The following is an 18,950-nucleotide window of genomic DNA, read 5'->3' as shown; positions in this document are numbered from 1 at the left end:
ATATTTTACACCTTCGGAGGAAACAAAAGATCAGCCACCAAATACTTGAAGAAGATACAAATATGACAAAAGGGAAATGATTAGTGAAATACACTGAGCTCTTTTAGATTTCAGACCAGAGAACAAAAGTGCTTGATTTCCCTTTACCTTTAAGATTTGCAGTTTGTAGAGGTCTTTAGACACCAAGATGAGAAGAGTGTCTTCATACATGTTTAAAATATTTTGATATAAATTCTGAAAAACAAAAATATTACACAAACAGTCAGCCAGATATAATTAGATGTAATTGTACTCCACGTCTATAGTTTTGTGTCCCGGGTCCTGAGTTCTCCCCATACACTGAAGGCAAGAAAGGAACGAGGTAGCTATAGAGATGGGACCTCACGCAGTACAATGTGCCGTGAACCGCTCCCCCATCTTACAAGGCAGGTGCACTGTGTAGCTGTGCTGAGGAAATGGAGAGCGGAGGTGTTGTTGACCTTACTGTAGGGCTCTTCCTCTCTCCACCTTTCTTTGCTCCTCTTTTCTTCTTTGCAGCCTTGGCCCATAAACTCTGTCCTTGCTAAAACAATTAACCTAAACTCTCTTCACTCATTTGTTCTCATAACTCCTATACGATCCATTAAATCCCAAGGATTGTGGAATTCACAAGGAGTCCAGAGGCACTGGAATAGACTGTTTATTATATCTCAAAAGAGTGAAGGAGGTAGCAAAGGGCATTTGGTGCAAGGGCATTTGTCAGGATTGCTGTGGCGCATAACAGTGCCTCTTCATAACTGAAGCGGAGACTTACCTCTATGTCCTCTTTGTCATCTTCACTGTTCCCCATTTGCCTCACTTTCTCAAGACTTGGAATAGAAAATACCTTTTTAAAGGATGACTCTATTATCTTCAGTTGGGATTCAAATTGCAGTGAGGGATCTACAAAGCTAATGAGAAAAAAAGGTACAATTATTCAACAGAGAAGATAACAAATGCAACCTAACTTTGGTGGCTCGTCCTTGGGTCAGAGAGAATGTGCTAGAAAATGAGACCCAGCTCCTGGCTTTATATAACATGTGGACTTTTAAATATTCCCATAAAGGGGCGCCTGGGTGGCGCAGTCGGTTAAGCGTCCGACTTCAGCCAGGTCACGATCTCGCGGTCCGGGAGTTCGAGCCCCGCGTCGGGCTCTGGGCTGATGGCTCAGAGCCTGGAGCCTGTTTCCGGTTCTGTGTCTCCCTCTCTCTCTGCCCCTCCCCCGTTCATGCTCTGTCTCTCTCTGTCCCAAAAATAAATAAACGTTGAAAAAAAAATTAAAAAAAAATAAAATAAATATTCCCATAAAAATGACAATGGCACTGTAAATATAAAGGAATGAATTTCTTTGTAAAAAATCATCTGTAATCAGTTATTTAGAAACCAGAATATATTTCTCCATAGACACAATAATGTAAAGAGTGGTTATATTTCCAGGCAAGCCCACAAAGCCATGCTGAGCTTTAGTTGAAATGTATTACTGCCACATTTTCTCTAAACCACCATACAACATTTCTCACATTTAATATTTCTGATACTATGGGGTTGCATCCCTCCAGTTATTGGCAAAAGAAACCTGCCCATCAGCAGTTAGATCAATTATGCCCATCAGCAGTTAGATCAATTATGACATAATTGTTATTCCTTTGATATATGTGATGTGGATAACAGTCCTTCCTGATATTTTGGGAGGTGAAAATGTTTTCTTATTTTTTGAAAAGATGGTGATATTGACCGTAAGGCAGGAAATTTTGTGCTGGACTCGGAATATCTTTTCTCTACTGGACAGGAAAATTGAAATATCTAATACCCACTGTTTGAAATGGAAGCTCTTAGAATATATTAGATCATTTTCAAATCTTGGGAAGATTAATTTGACTTCTTTATGGTGTATGGATGATCAGACTCTGAACAGACTCCCAACAAACAAAAGCTCAGGACCAGATGGCTTCACAGGTATATTCTACCAAACATTTAAAGAAGAGTTAAAGAAGAGGAAGGCAAACTTCCAAATTCATTCTATGAGGCCAGCATTATCCTGATACAAAACCAGATAAAGACACCACGCACACACACAAAAAGAGAACTACAGGCCAATATCTCTGGTGAACATAGATCCAAAATCCTCGACAAAATACTAGCAAATGGAATCCAACAATACATTAAAAATATCATTTATCACAATCCAGTAGGATTTATTCCCTAAATGCAAAGTGCTGTTCAATATCTGCAAAGCAATTAACATCATACATCACGTCAATCAGAGACAGGATAAAAACTATATTGATTGTTTTAATAGATGCAGAAAAAGCATCTGACAAAGTATAACATCAATTCATGATAAAAACCCTCAACAAAGTACATCTAGAAGGAACATATCTCAACATAATAAAGGCCATGTATTAAAAACCCGCAGCTAACATCTTTAATGGCAGAAAAACTGAGAGCTTTTCCTTTAAGTTCAGGAAGAAGTCCATTCTCACCACTTTTATTCAACATAGTACTGGAAGTAAGTCCTACCCACAGCAACCAGACAACAGAAAGAAATAAAAGGCATCCAAAATGATGAGGAAGAAGTGAACTTTTCACTACTTGCAGATGACATGCTACTATATAGAGAAAACCTAAAAACTCTACCAAAAAACTGCTACAACTGATCCACGAATTCAGTGAAGTCAGAGGATACAAAATCAATACCCAGAAATCTTTGCATTTCTACACACCTATAATGAAGCAGCAGAAAGAGAAATTAACAATCCCACTTACAATTGCACCAAAAATAATAAGATACCTAGGAATAAACCTAACCAAAGAGGTGAAAGACCTGTACTCTGAAAACTATAGAACACTGATGAAAGAAATTGAAGACGACACAAAGAAATGGAAAGACATTCCATGTTCATGGATTGGAAGAACAAGTGTTGGTAAAATGTCTACACTACCCAAAGGAATCTACAGATTTAATGCAATCCCTATCAAAATACCACCAGCATTTTTCACAGAACTAGAACAAAGAATCTTAAAATTTGTATGGAAGCACAAAAGACCCCAAATGGCCAAAGCAATCTTGAAAGAGAAAAACAAGGCTGGAGGGACCACAATGTTGGGCTTCAACTTATATTACAAGGCAGTAGTAATCAAAATATTATGGTACTGGCACAAAAATAGACATATAGATCAATAGGACAGAATAGAAACCCCAGAAATAAACCCACGATTGCATGGTCAATTAATTTTCAAGAAAGCAGGAAAGAATATCAAGTGGGAAAAAGGCAGTCTCTCCTAAAATGGTATTGGAAAAACTGGCTACATGCAAAAGAATGAAACTGTTCGCTTTCATACACAATACACAATAATAAAGTCAAGGTGGATTAAGTATATACGTGTGAGACCTGAAACCATAAAAATCCTGCAAGAGAACACAGGCACTAATTTCTGACTTTGGCCATAACATATTTGTAGATAGGTCTCTTGAGGCAAGGAAACAAAAGCAAAAATAGACTATTGGGACTACATCAACATAAAAACTTCTGCACAGAAAAGGAAACAACAAACAAAACTAAAAGACAACCTACTGATTGAGAGAAGATATTTGCAAATGACATGTTCAATATAGGTTTAGTATCCAAGATATATAAAGAATTCATGAAATTCAACACCCAAAAAACAAATAATCCAATTTAAAAATGGGCAGAAGACATGAATAGACATTTCTCCCCAGAGGCCATCCAGCCAACAGACACATGAAAAAATGCTCCTCATCACTCATCATCAGGGAAATTCAAATCAAAACCACAATGAGATATCACTTCCCACCTGTCAGAATGGCTAGAGTCAACAATACAAGAAAAAACAGGTTTGGGCAAGGATGTGGAGAAAAAGGAACCCTCTTGCGTTGTTGGTGGGAATGTAAAATGGTACAGCCATTGTGGAAGAAAATATGGAGGTCTTTCAGAACATGAACAATAGAACTACCCTACAATCCAGTGATCGTGCTACTGGGTATTTACCCAAAGAATATGAAAACACTAATTTAAAAGGATATATGCACCCCTATGTTTATAGCAGCACTGTTTACAATAGCCAAATTATGGGAGCAGCCTAAATGTCCATCCATAGATGAATGGATAGAGAAGTGTGCATACACACACACACACACACACACACACACACACACACACACACAACTAGAATATTACTCAGTCATGAAAAGAATGAAATCTTATCATTTGCAACAACATAAATTGATCTAGAGAATAATGCTGAGCAAAATAAGCTGGTCAGAGAAAGACAAATGTCATATGATTTCACTCATCTGTGGATTTAGGAAAAAAAAACAAATGTACAAAGGGAAAAAAAAAGAGGCAAATGAATAAACAGACTCTTAACTGGAGTCTGGTAGCAGATGGTTACCAGAGGGAGGGAGGTCAGGGGAATGGATGAAATAGGTGAAGGAGATTAACATTATACTTATCTTGCTGAGGACTGACTAATAATATATGGAACTGGTGAATCACTTACTATATTGTATGCCTGAAACTAATAAACACTGAATGTTAACTACACTGGAATTAAAATAATAAAAAATTAACCAATTTCATTTATGAGTATAAAATTAAAGTTTTTAGAGTAAGAGTTTTTTTGAAACGATAAAATAATTTTGAAATGCCACCAATTATGGTTTATCATTGGAAGGTAAGGATGGTCCAATGTCTTAAAAACTATTGATTAGCACATGCCTATTAATAGATTAAATAAAAAAATCATGCTTTAGTCAATCTTGGAAAAGGAATAAATATCAACATCATATTTTAAGGAAAAAGATCTGTAAAATAATTTCTCGAAAGGTTTTATTTAAACCAAGATCCACCATTTTGCTAATTGAGAAGTAGTGTAAGAGTTTTTATTAAAAACAGGAACAACATAAGGGTTCAATTTCCAATTTAAAATATTATGTCAGAGTTTGCTGTATTTCGAATAAGACATGGTCTAATAAAAATAGTTCAGTGAGCTCAATCAAACACAGGATAAATATGCCCCCCTAAAAATCCCATATGCATCCCAGTATATCAGAAATTGCTGTTCAAACAAAATGGGGGGTAAACCCTGAAATATAGTATAACTAAGAAGCTAGTCTAGTAATGTGCAGAATCTATGTCAAAAATACCTCAAACTTTAAAAAAAAATTTAATGTTAATTTATTTTTGAGAGAGAGAAAGACAGAGACAGAGACAGAGCGTGAGCAGGTGGGGGGGGGAAGGGGGAAGAGAGAGGGGGAGACACAGAATCTGAAGGAGGCCTCAGGCTCTGAGCTGTCAGCACAGAGCTCAACGTGGGGCTTGAACCCACAAACCGTGAAATCTGACCTGAGCCGAAGTCGGATGCTTAACTGACTGAGCCACCCAGGCACCCCAAAGATACAATCAACTTTTAAGAAAGAACATAAAACAGAACTTGAATAATTAGAAATATAGATTTATAAAGAGGAAGATCATTTATAAATGTCACTTAATCTCAAATCATTTTACAAACTCTGAAAATGCAATTAAAATTTCAGGACATTTTCACCAGAAGTTGACAAAATATGCTTACCTTTCACTTAGAAAGATAAAAATTTATCTTAGGTTACCATGCTGGAAATGATCAATAAAATAAGGAAAATCCAGCTTGATCAGATAATAAAATCTATTACAAAACAGCCCTAAATCAAAACACTTTAGTGGTGGGACTACAACAAAATTCTAAACAATGGAAGAGAATGTATATTCTAGAGAACATCCTAACATGGGAATAGAAAATATCTAGATAAATACTCCATTGCCCTTACCAGGCCAAATGTGGGACTAATTTATTGTCATAGTATTTCATGTTGGGTCAGAACGCGCTTTTAGAACACTGTTTTTAATTAAAAATTTTATTGAGATATTTGTAGATTCACATACTGTTGTAAGAAATAATACAGAGAGGGGCGCCTGGGTGGCTCAGTCGGTTGGGCATCCGACTTAGCTCAGGTCATGATCTCACAGTTTGTGAGTTTGAGCCCTGCGTCGGGCTCTGTGCTGGCAGCTCAGAGCCTGGAGCCTGCTTCAGATTCTGTGTCCATCTCTCTGCCCCTCCCTTGCTCGTGCTCTGCCTCAGTCTGTCTGTCTCTCTCTCAAATATGAAAAATAAAAAAATAAATAAATGAAGGAAATAATACAGAGAAACATCTAACACACTCACCTCAGTTTTCCCAAACGGTAACATTCTCCAAAGACTAGTATATCGCCATCAGAATACTGATATTGATTCAATCCACCAATCTTGTTCAGATTTCCCCAGTTTTATTTGTGCTCGTGTGCATATGTGTGTGTGTATTTAGTTCTATACAATTTTATCACACATGGAGCCTCATATATCACCACTGCCATCACGATGCTCAAGAACAGCTTGGAACCCTTAAACCCATAGCTATTCCATTACACAGATAAATTAAAAAAAAAACACAGAGTGTTTGGAAATGAGGCATTTTAAATAAATGTTATCTGTATTGGGGTCAGCCAACATTGTCTGTAACTGCCCAGATAAGAAGTATGTTAGGCTTTGCTGGCCAAATTGTCTATGTCTACTTAGTTCTGTCATTGTGATGTAAAAGCAGTCATAGACAATACGTGAATATATAAACGTAGCTGTGTTCAACAAAACTTTCTTTATGGACCCTGAAATTTGAATTTCATATAGCATTTACATGTTATGAGATAGTCTTCCTCTTTTAACCCCCCTCCAACTATGTAAAAAGGTAAGAGACATTCTTTTCTCTCAGAATGTACAAAACCAGGAGGCTGCAAAAAACAGCAGGATTTAGTTCATAGACCATAGTTTGTTGACTTCCGGTCTGTATTATGGAATTGGAAAGATATTTTAAAGTAGTTCATACATAAAAATATCTATTATAGACTGGAGGGTAACAAAAATTGAATAACAGAAAACTAGGAGAAAGTGAACATAATATTAAAGTGCAATGGAAAATTAATTTTATACCAGATATCACATAAAACATGAACAAAAATATAGCTATGACTATAAAATCAATTCTAACAAGATAAAAAAGAATAAAAAATTTTAAAACCATAAAAATACCATGAGAAGCTTACTAAATATATACCACCACTAAAACCCTAATGACGTGACAGAGATAATGAGAAAATTCTCACATGAGAAAATTTATAAATATATAAACATACAGAAAATATTGAGTCTTGATTTTTTGAAAGGAATACAAATTAAAATAATAATGAGGTATAATTTTGAACCTATTAAATCAGTAGAGTATAAAAATGTATTTGTATATCTGTATCTTCTTGTGGCTAGGCTTTGAAGAGCCATTATTAGTGAGGTTTTTCTGGACAGCAGACTGACTCCTTATGAAAAACTCTAAGAAACTTTTCATCCCATCTGTGTTAGTTTGGGTCCAGGGGAAGCAGACACCAAAACAGGATTAGAGATGCCTGAGATTTCTAAGAGAGAGAAGGAAGGAAGGAAGGAAGGAAGGAAGGAAGGAAGGAAGGAAGGAAGGAAGAGAGGGAAGGAGGAAAGGAAGGAAGGAAGGAAGGAAGGAAGGAAGGAAGGAAGGTAGGTAGGTAGGTAGGTAGGTTTGGGTAGAAAGTAGCTGAGACTACAGCAAGTTCCAAAAAGGCTTCAGCGAGGTGGATGGGTTTCCTCAATTCAAAGACACCCATCAGAATTGACTGGCCCACCATGTTGCCTGGACAAATGTGCTGATGAATCCACATAGGGAGCAGCTGGGATTGTCAACTAATTAGGGTCCCCAGCCAAAGGCATTTTTGTAGTTACCTATCATCTAAATCAGTAACCTCACCCTCAGAAGGCTATTTCAAAAAAACAGAGAAGATACGATCTTTTATATACAAAGATGATTATCATAATATTGGTAAAATAAAATGTAATTTAGAAAATTTCAAAATTTGGGAATATTCTAGTGCCATTAAAATGAAAATATGATTAGGCAGAAAAAATAAACTTAAGACATAGTGCCAAAAGGAAAAATATTACAGAAAATTGAATTGTACAATCTGCTTATTTAAAAAATTTTTTTTAATTTTATTTTTTTTAATTCACATCCAAATTAGTTAGCATATAGTGCAACAATGATTTCAGGAGTAAATTCCTTAATGCCCCTTACCCATTTAGCCCATCCCCCTCCCACAAGCCCTCCAGCAACCCTCTGTTTGTTCTCCACATTTAAGTATCTTATGTTTTGCTCCCCTCACTGGTTTTATATTATTTTTGCTTCCCTTTCCTTATGTTCATCTGTTTTGTATCTTAAAGTCCTCATATGAGTGAAGTCATATGATTTTTGTCTTTCTCTGACTAATTTCATTTAGCATAATACCCTCCAGTTCCATCCACATAGTTGCAAATGGCAAGATTTCATTCTTTTTGATTGCTGAGTAATACTCCATTGTGTGTGTGTGTGTATATATATATATATATATATATATATATATGCCACATATTCTTTATCCATTCATCTATTGATTGACATTTGGGCTCTTGCCATACTTCGGCTATTGTTGATAGTGCTGCTATAAACATGGGGGTGCATGTGTCCCTTCGAAGCAGCATACCTGTATCCCTTGGATAAATACTTAGTGCAATTGCTGGGTTGTAGGGTAGTTCTATTTTTAATTTTTTTTTAACTTTTTTTTTAATGTTTATTTACTTTTGACAGAGAGAGAGACAGAGCATGAGCAGGGGAGGGGCAGAGAGAGACAGAGACACAGAATCCGAAGCAGTCTCCAGGTTCTGAACTGTCAGCACAGAGCCCAACGCAGGGCTCGAACTCACAAACCATGAGATCATGACCTGAGCCGAAGTCGGTTGCTCAACCGACTGAGCCACACAGGCGCCCCTAATTTTTTGAGGAACCTCCATACTGTTTTCCAGAGTGGCTGCACCAGCTTGCATTCCCACCAGCAGTGCCAAAGAGATCCTCTTTCTCTGCATCCTCGCCAACAGCTGTTGTTGCCTGAGTTGTTAATGTTAGCCATTCTTACAGGTTCGTGAGGTGGTACCTCATTATGATTTTGATTTGTATTTCCTGGATGATGAGTGAAGTTGAGCATCTTTTCATGTGTCGGTTAGCCATCTGGATGTCTTCTTTGGAGAAATGTCTATTCATGCCTTTTGCCCATTTCTTCACTGAGTTATTTGTTTTGTGGCGGGTGTTGAGTTTGATAAGTTCTTTATCGATTTTGGATACTAACCCTTTATCTGATATATCGTTTCCAAATATCTTCTCCCATTCTGTCAGTTATCTTTTAGTTTTTCTGATTGTTTCCTTCACTGTGCAGAAGTTTTTATTTTGATGAGGTCCTAATAGTTAATTTTTGCTTTTGTTTCCCTTGTCTCCAGAGACGTGTTGATAAGAAGTTGCTGTGGCCAAGATCAAAGAGGTTTTTGCCTGCTTTCTCCTCAAGGATTTTGATGGCTTCCTGTCTTACAGTTAGGTCTTTCATCCATTTTGAGTTTATTTTTGTGTATGGTGTAAGAAAGTGGTCCAGGTTCATTTCTCTGCATGTCACTGTCCAGTTTTCCCAGCACTACTTGCTGAAGAGACTGTCTTTATTCCTTTGGATATTCTTTCCTGCTTTGTCAAAGATTAGTTGGCCACACATTTTTGGGTCCATTTCTGGGTTCGCTATTGTGTTCCATTGATCTGAGTGTCTGCGTTTGTGACAGTACCATACTGTCTTGATGATTACAACTTTGTAGTTTAGCTTGAAGTCTGGGATTGTGATGCCTCCTGCCTTGGTTTTCTTTTTCAAGATTGCTTTGGCCACTCGGGGTCTTTTCTGGTTCCCTACAAATTTTAGGATTATTTGTTCTAGCGCTGTGAAGAATGCTGGTGTTATTTTGATAGGGATTGCATTGAATATGTAGATTGCTTTGGGTAGTATCGACATTTTAACAATATTTGTTCTTCCTATCCAGGAGCATGGAATCTTTTTCCATTTGTTTTTGTTTGTGTGTGTGTATGTCTTCTTCAATTTCTTTCATAAGCTTTCTATAGTTTTCAGTGTATAGATTTTTCACCTCTTTGGTTAGATTTATTCCTAGGTATTTTACAGTTTTTGGTGCAATTATAAATGGGATCGATTCCTTCATTTCTCTTTTTGTCACTTCATTGTTGGTGTATAAGAATGCAATCGATTTCTGTGCATTGATTTTATATCCTGCAACTTTGCTGAACTCATGAATCAGTTCTAGAAGTTTTTTGGTGGAATCTTTTGGGTTTTCCATATAGAGTATCATGTCATTTGCCAAAAGTGAAAGTTTGACCTCCTTCTGGTCGATTTGGATGCCTTTTATTTCTTTGTGTTGTCTGATTTCAGAGGCTAAGACTTCCAATACTATGTTGAATAACAGTGGCGAGAGTGGACATCCTTGTCTTGTTCCTGACCTTAGGGGGAAAGCTTTCAGTTTTTCCCTATTGAGGATGATATTAGCATTGGGCCTTTCATATATGGCTTTTGTGATCTCGAGGTATGATCCTTCTATCCCTACTTTCTGGAGGATTTTTATCAATAAAGGATGCTGTATTTTCCCAAATGCTTTCTCTGCATCTGTTGAGAGGGTTCTTGTCCTTTCTTTTATTGATGTGAAGAATCACATTGATTGTTTTGCGGATATTGAATCAGCCCTGCATCCCAGGTATAAATCCCACTTGGTTATGGTGAATACTTTTTTTAATGTATTGTTGGATCTGGTTAGCTAATATCTTGTTGAGGATTTTTGCATCCATGTTCATCAAGAGAAATTGGTCTATAGTTCTCCTTTTAGTGGGGTCTCTGGCTGGTTTTGGGATCAAGGTAATACTAGCTTCATAGAAAGAGTTTAGAACTTTTCTTTCCATTTCTATTTTTTGGAACACTTCAAGAGAGTAGGTGTTAACTCTTCCCTATGTGTTTGATAGGATTCCCCTGGAAAGCCATCTGGCCCTGGACTGTTGTTTTTTGGGAGATTTTTGATTACTAATTCGATTTCTTTACTGGTTATGGGTCTGTTCAAATTTTCCATTTCTTCCTGTTTTAGTTTTGATAGTGTATATGTGTCTAGGAATTTGTCCATTTCTTCCAGATTGCCCATTTTATTGTCATATAATTGCTCATAAGTTCTCTTACTGTTTTTATTTCTTCTGTGTTGGTTGTGATCTCTCCTCTTTCATTCTTGATTTTATTTATATGGGTCCTTTGCTTTTTCTTTTTGATCAAACTGGCTAGTGGTTTATCAATTTTGTTAATTCTTTCAAGGAACCAGCTTCTGGTTTCATTGATCTGTTCTACTGGGTTTTTTTTTTCTTCTTCTTCTTCTTTTTTTGGTTTCGATAGCATTAATTTCTGCTTTAATCTTTATTATTTCATGTCTTCTGCTGGTTTTGGGTTTTATTTGCTGTTCTTTTTCCAGCTCCTTAAGATGTAAGGTTAGGTTGTGTATCTGAGGTCTTTCTTCCTTCTTTAGGAAGGCCTGGATTGCTATAAATAAAACTTTCCTCTTATGACAGCCTTTCCTGCATCCCAGAGATTTTGGATTGTGGTGTTATCATTTTCATTGGCTTTATGAACTTTTTAATTTCCTCTTTAACTTCTTGGTTATCCCATTCATTCTTTAGTAGGATGGTATTTACTCTCCAAGTATTTGTTACCTTTCCAAATTGTTTCTTGTGGTTGATTTTAAGTTTCATAGTGTTGTTGTCTGAAAATATGCATGGTATGATCTCGATCTTTTTGTACTTGTTGAGGGCTGATTTGTGTCCAAGTATGTGGTCTATTCTGGAGAATGTTCCATGTGCACTGGAGAAGAATGTATATTCTGCTGCTTTAGGATGAAATGTTCTGAATATATCTGTTAAGTCCATCTGGTCCAGTGTGTCATTCAAAGCCACTGTTTCCTTGTTAATTCTTTTATTAGATGACCTGTCCATTGCTGTGAGTGGGGTGTTGAAGTCTCCTACTATTATGGTATTACTATCAATGAGTTTCTTTATGTTTGTGATTAATTGATTTATATATTTGGGCGCTCTCACATTTGGAGCATAAATATTTACAATTGTTAGGTCTTCTTGGTGGATAGACCCCTTGATTATGATATAATGCCCTTCTGCATCTCTTGATACAGTATTTAAAGTCTAGATTGTCTGATGTAAGTATGGCCACTCCAGCTTTCTTTTGGTGACCATTAGCATGATAGATGGTTCTCCATTCCCTTACTTTCAATCTGAAGGTGTCTTTAGGTCTAAAGTGGGTGTCTTGTAAAGAGCATATAGATGGGTCTTGTTTTCTTATCCACTCTGTTACCCTATGTCTTTTGATTGGAACATTTAGTCCATTGATGTTTAGAGTGAGTACTGAAAGATATGAATTTATTGCCATTATGTTGCTTATAGAGGTGGTTTCTGATGGTGTTCTCTGGTCCTTTCTAGTCTTTGTTGCTTTTAGTATTTATTTATTTATTTATTTATTTATTTATTTATTTATTTTTCATCTTTTCTCCCCTCAGAGAGTTCCCCTTAAAATTTCTTGAAAGCCTGGTTTAGTGGTCACAAACTCCTTTAATTTTTGTTTGTCTGGGAAATGCTTTATCTCTCCTTCTATTTTGAATGACAGCCTGCTGGGTAAAGAATTCTTGGCTGCATATTTTTCTGATTCAGCACATTAAATATATCCTGCCACTCCTTTCTGGCCTGCCAAGTTTCTGTGGATAGGTCTGCTGCAAACCTGATCTGTCTTCCCTGGTAGGTTAAGGATTTTTTCCCTTGCTGCTTTCATGATTCTCTCCTTGCCTGAGTATTTTGTGAATTTGACTATGATATGCCTTGTTGATGGTCGGTTTTTGTTGAATCTAATGGGAGTTCTCTGTGCTTCCTGGATTTTGATGTCTGTGTCTTTCCCCAGGTTAGAAAAGTTTTCTGCTATGATTTGCTCACATAACCCTTCTACCCCTATTTCTCTCTCTTTCTCTTTTGGGACCTCTATTCTGATGTTCTTCCTTTTTAATGAGTCACTGATTTCTCGTAATTCTTAAATTGTGCTCCTTTGCCTTAATCTCCCTCTTTTTTTCTGCTTCATTATTCTCCATAAGTTTGTCTATATCACTGATTCTCTGTCCTGCCTCATCCATCCTTGCCACCGCGGCATCCATGTGAGATTTCAGCTCAATTATAGCATTTTTTAATTTCATCCTGACTAGCTTTTACTTCTTTTATCTCCGCAGAAGGGGATTCTAATCTATTTTCAACTTCAGCTAGTATTCTTATTATCATGATTCTAAATTCTGATTCAGACATCTTGCTTATACAAGCAAGTGTTAGTTAAGTCCCTGGCTGTCATTTCTTCCTGCTCTTTCTTTTGTGGTGAATTCCTTCATTTCATCATTTTGAAGGGAGAAAAAGGAATTTGATGGGAGAAAAGAAGTAAAAGCTTGTCAGGATGAAATTAAAAAATGCTATAACTGAGCTGAAATGTCACATGGATGCCACGGTGGCAAGGATGGATGAGGCAGGACAGAAAATCAGCGATATAGACAAACTTATGGAGAATAATGAAGCAGAAAAAAAAGAGGGAGATTAAGGCAAAGGAGAATAATTTAAGAATTACGAGAAATCAGTGACTCACTTTCTCCCTTTTCTCCCTTCAAATTTCATCATTTTGAAGGGAGAAAAGGAATTAATGAGGTAAAAAAAATTAACATTAAAAATATATTAAAATTTAAAAAAATATTAAAATTAAAAAATTAAAAACAAACACACACACAAAAATCAAATAAATGATGCTAGATCCTGGGTGTGTTTTGGTGTGTGTGTTGAAAGGGGCTTGATAGATTAGAGAAAAAAGGAGAAAGAAAAAAAAAGGAAATCTTTTGAAAATTTGAAAAAATGAATACACTGAAGTAGACTAAAATGAAATGATGGAATTAAAATAGAATTTAAAAAAACTTACACAAAAGTAAAAAATACAGTAGAAAAAAATTAAAGAAAAATATTTTTAATGCAAACTGAAAGTAAAAATGAATTTTTTCTCTCTCTGTATTCAAGAAAAAGAAATGAAAAAGAGAAAAAAGAAAAAAAGAAAGAAAATTGAATAGATGGACCGGCAAACAGACTGAAATACGATTGAAATTACTTTGTTTTCCCCTAGAAGTGAAACTATGAAGGGCTTTATAGTCCATAAACTAAGCAGGCAGAGAGACTTGTGTCCTGAAGAGGGAGGTTGGCCCTTTGGGCGGGGCTTAGTGTAACGACTCCGTTGTCCACTAGATGGCGCAGCTAGCTTACTGGGGTGGGTTGTTGTGGTGCTGCAGGTGTGTGTGTGCGCGCGCGCGCATGCGCGGGACGGTGAAAATGGTGTCACCCGGTTACCCGCTCTCTAATATCGGAACTCTGTTCTCCCTGATCAGCAATCGCACAACCGTCTTCTGTCTTCGGCTTCCGCCCACTCCCCGCTCTTACACTGTCCGTGACCAAGCCCCAGGCAGCTCCTCCCTCCTGAGTTTTATGTCAGATGCGGCTGTGTCTCCCGACCCCTTACTTCTGAGGGACTGCAGCTCTGACCCTTTCTGCCCCTCTGCGGAGGGTCTCACCGAGCAATGGCTGGGTGCCTGCCGCACCCGGGAACGTTCGCGGGACCCTGCTGGTGCCGACGCCGCGAGACTGCAGCTGGGGGCCAGCCCGCCCCAGAGAAAGTTCGCGCCATCGTGTAGCAGCGGCGTTTCAGGGATTATGGAAAATCACAACACTCATTCTGGCACCGGGCTCCGCCCCCAGCGTCCTTGTTCCAGCACCAGCGAATGTGGCCGTTCTCCCGGTCCGCCGGGGTCTTTGCCTGTGCGGGGGCCACGCCGCCTCTACCAGGTGTCCTCCCAGCGGGGGAACCGTCTCTCCCATGTGGCCCGAAGCCCCCCGGACTCCACTCTGCTCCTGGGGATTCGCCCTTTCCACCTGAGCGCCGCCAGGTATGGTGCTGCGGAGTTTCAGCCTCTGCTCCCCCTGTTTACAGAGTCTTCAGGGAATTTAAACCCTCTCCTTTCTCCTTTTTAGTTCAGTCCCTGTGGGTGTTTCCACTTTTCCACTTTCTCTCCAGCTGCTTTTGGGGGGGGGGGTGCCTTTCCCGTATTCTCCCCCCTGTCTCCATCCTCTCTCCACACACAAAAGTGGCTCCTTGCCCTATGTGGCTTCTCTCTCCCCCAGTTCACCTCTCCGCGCCGTGTACCTGCTGAGTTCTGTGGTTCAGGTTGTGCAGATTGTTGTGTGAATCCTCAGATCAGTTTTCTAGGTGTGCAGGACGGTTTAGTGTTGGTCTGGCTGTATTTCATGGATGTGAGACACACAAAAAACTTCCATGCTGTTCCGCCATCTTGGCTCCTCCCCTCCACAATCTGCTTATTTTTCTACAATAATTAGACTATCTGTTTATCCATGCAATACAGAAGAATTGAGGAAGAACATGAGAAAGAAAGAAATAACAGCTGCTGAATTAGGATGGTAGGATTTGGAGTAATTTTCTGTTTTTCACAAGTGTGAGTTTTCTCTATTGTGTTTTAAAGATATTCAGTCAGTGAAATGCGAGAGCATTATAGCTTCTTGTACCTGGAGTTCACGGCGAGAATCATGGCTTGATCACCGAACAGGCCTGAGTATACATCCCATAGGCTGGTAGCTATGTGCTCCTGGAAAAAAGAAAAGAATAAATGATGGCAGCCCTTGAGGCATCACACGTAGTTCTCTCCTTCACCGAGAGCAACGGACCAAACTGGACGGGACTAGAAGTCCAAGAGTTCATAGTGTTGAGACCAAATTAATTTAAACTCATGATAGCATCTTGGCCTAAATGGTGGCCTTTTACAGCCAACCACCGTGCTTCTATAAGTAGCATTTCTGGACAAAATGTTGTCGAGGATGCCCTCTACGACACCGTAACTGTTAAGTACAGTCTACTCGGTGTGGGGTCTCTTGATAAAAATACCAGCAGGATGATTTAAATCAGGACTTACTGAAGAATGTCTTCTGCTATCGAGTGAGAACCATGTTATAGGTTAATGTACAGTGATTTAAACTTATCAATTATAATCAGTGAGATCCTATGCAGACTTTCCAGATCTTTATTGAAGAAACTGGAGACCTGAGGCAAGTCTGGTGGAGGAGTATCTCTTTTCTTGCGTGCATCCTTATCTTGTTTATACAAGCCTCTGTGGCAATGTCACTTCTTGCATCGGAACCAATAGTGCTGTTTCCGGAAATTCCCAGTCTGTACTTCTGAAACAACTCAACGTTCTCTTTTAGGTGCTGCTGTAAAATAATGTTATTTCTGAGGGTATTTATTCTCTCTAATGCATAGGCAAACACCTGCCACTGACTACTTATCACCCTGAAAAAAGCCCTGTCCTGTCTGCTCAGTGCCGCTCCTCTGACTCCAGTATTGAGTACCCTGTGGGGTCTGTGTCTTACCTTTGTGGGATGTCAGAATTAATCCAGTAGATAGGGCTATATGCCTGTGAAGTCCATGTTATGGACTGCAAGCTTGTGTCCCCTCCAAGACCATATGTTGAAACTCGAATCCCCAGGGCGATGGTATTTGGAAATGGGCCTTTGGGAGATAATGAGGCTCAGATGAAGTCATGAGAGTAGCACTACAAGATGGGATCCGTGCCCTTATAAGAGAGATCCAAAAGAGCTCACTCTCTCTCTCTGCCACGTGAGGATGCAGGGAGGTGGCCGTCTGAAAACCAGGGGGACCAACCTCACTCAGACATTAAATCTGTTGTATTCTTTTTATTTTTTTTTTTAAATTTTTTTTTTCAACGTTTATTTATTTTTGGGACAGAGAGAGACAGAGCATGAATGGGGGAGGGGCAGAGAGAGAGGGAGACACAGAATCGGAAACAGGCTCCAGGCTCCGAGCCATCAGCCCAGAGCCCGACGCGGGGTTCGAACTCACGGACCGCGAGATCGTGACCTGGCTGAAGTCGGACGCTTAACCGACTGCGCCACCCAGGCGCCCCTGTTGTATTCTTTTTAAAAAAATTGTTTTTAATGTTTATTTAATTTTGAGACAGAGAGAGAGAACATGAGCAGGGGAGGGGCAGAGAGAGAGTGAGACACAGAATCTGAAATAGGCTCCAGGCTCTGAGCTGTCAGCGCAGAGCGGGCCGCAGGGCTCCAACTCGTCAACTGCAAGATCAAGACTTGAGCCGAAGTCAGACGCTCAACCAACTAAACCACCCAGGTGCCCCAAATCTGTCATATTCTGATCTTGGCTTTCCCAGACTCTAGAACTGTGAGACACCTCCGCTGTTTAAGCCACTCAGTCCATGGAATCTTGTTAAATCAGCCAGAACTAAGACATTTAAGAAACTTCCTGTTTGGGATTGGAACTAAAAACTGGCATTTCCCCACTAGGCACAAGTATCCTGCCATGACCTTCCTGGGTAACAGCACCCTGAACACTTTCTAACACCCCCCTCCCTGGGCTGTGCTGAGACCGAGTGGTGTAAAAGACTTATTCTTCTTTCTCTAAAATATTTATATCCATACCTATCGTTGATTCCTAACAAGACCAAATGTGATTTTATTCAATCTTAAGAGAATAAGTCTTTGCTATGTTGTTTATTAGCATATCTCACATTATCATTACGTAGAGAACATAAAACCTACATGGCAGACAACTCTCACTGTGACATGGGAACTATAAATGGTGGTTTGTCTAGTTTGAAATTAGAGATTTTTGTCCTTGGCACTGTTTTCTTTCAATTTGGCCAGAAATACACTAGTATTTCTCTGGGCAGTGACTAATAGCACGTTCTGTCACTATATAAGCAATGTTCTTCTGGGACTATTGCCTCACTGGGAACTTTCCTCATAGACAAAGTTCTAATTGGGTGTTAGTCCTTGGAAATCAATTTGTAACACTTCAAATTGAAATCCGTGGTTCTCAACCCTGGCTGTACACTCAGGGCCTGAAAAATAACCAATTTTGATTCCTGGGCCACACCTCCAGAGATTTAAGAGGTCTGTATTCAAGATCACACACACACACACACACACACACACACACACACACAGAGCAAGGCTTCCAGGTGATTCTGAAGTACATCCAGGATTGAGCAGCACTTTTTAAGTGAACTATTTCCACTCAACCCTGGAGCTTGCTTCACAGTAATACATTGTCAATTAGTTGATCTATAGTAACACAGACTTCTGTTCCCCATCTGTCAGCCAGCTTCTCTTTATTTTCATGGAGCCAAATTTGTTACTACAACTCCATCACCAGGTTATTGTTCTGCTCACATTACCTTCACATCACACTGTTGTTGATTAACTGAGTTACAGCACACCCCTTCCTTCTCGTGAACGTGCTTTTGCCTGTGCTATAGGTACCACTGATATTAACGTAATACCCAAAGCCAGTGCGCATCTCAGTAAGCAATAGGTTTGTCTAACATCTATACGTGGGTTCTGAACTGGTGTGAACCTAGGAAGTTACAGGAATTGGCCAGGAATTTTACCTGCTTTCCCCAGTTAGGCTCTTTGTTATTCTTCAGACTACATAACATGCTCACCGGAGTTCCCCGAAATTTCTCAGGGCCACCTCTGGGGAGTTAGGACTATCATTCTGGCTTAACTTCTGTTACATGGATAAGTTCTCTTTCATCTCATTTTCAATTACTCCTTCATCACTATGGCTCTTCACTGGAAACCCACAGTAAATGATAAGATGGTCACAATCCTGGAAATCTATACTTTGTAATATATTTCATAATACTAGCTTCTAGGACCAGCCTGGTAGGACTTAAGCTTCCATATTTATTATTTTGGCTTTCTTCTTTAAGCTGACCATCTGCTTTTTATATATATCTTATATCACTGACATTTTTGTTCA

General features: G+C 38.9%; 1 protein-coding gene across 1 annotated transcript in view; it reads right to left on the bottom strand.

The window, feature by feature from the left end:
- Positions 1-18,950, bottom strand: part of MROH9 (maestro heat like repeat family member 9) — an 89,739-nt gene that overhangs the window by 57,531 nt on the left and 13,258 nt on the right. The window contains exons 4-6 of the mRNA XM_043567798.1: positions 15,662-15,741; positions 794-929; positions 148-234 (exon numbers count right to left, since the gene is read on the bottom strand). Coding sequence (XP_043423733.1) covers positions 148-234; positions 794-929; positions 15,662-15,741 — 303 coding nt within the window. The remainder of the gene's footprint in view (positions 1-147; positions 235-793; positions 930-15,661; positions 15,742-18,950) is intronic.

This window comes from Prionailurus bengalensis, chromosome E4 (genome assembly GCF_016509475.1).
Source record: "Prionailurus bengalensis isolate Pbe53 chromosome E4, Fcat_Pben_1.1_paternal_pri, whole genome shotgun sequence".
Taxonomy (NCBI): Eukaryota; Metazoa; Chordata; class Mammalia; order Carnivora; family Felidae; genus Prionailurus; species Prionailurus bengalensis.
Note: the sequence above shows the minus strand (reverse complement) of the source record. Positions and strands in the feature narration are given on the sequence as shown.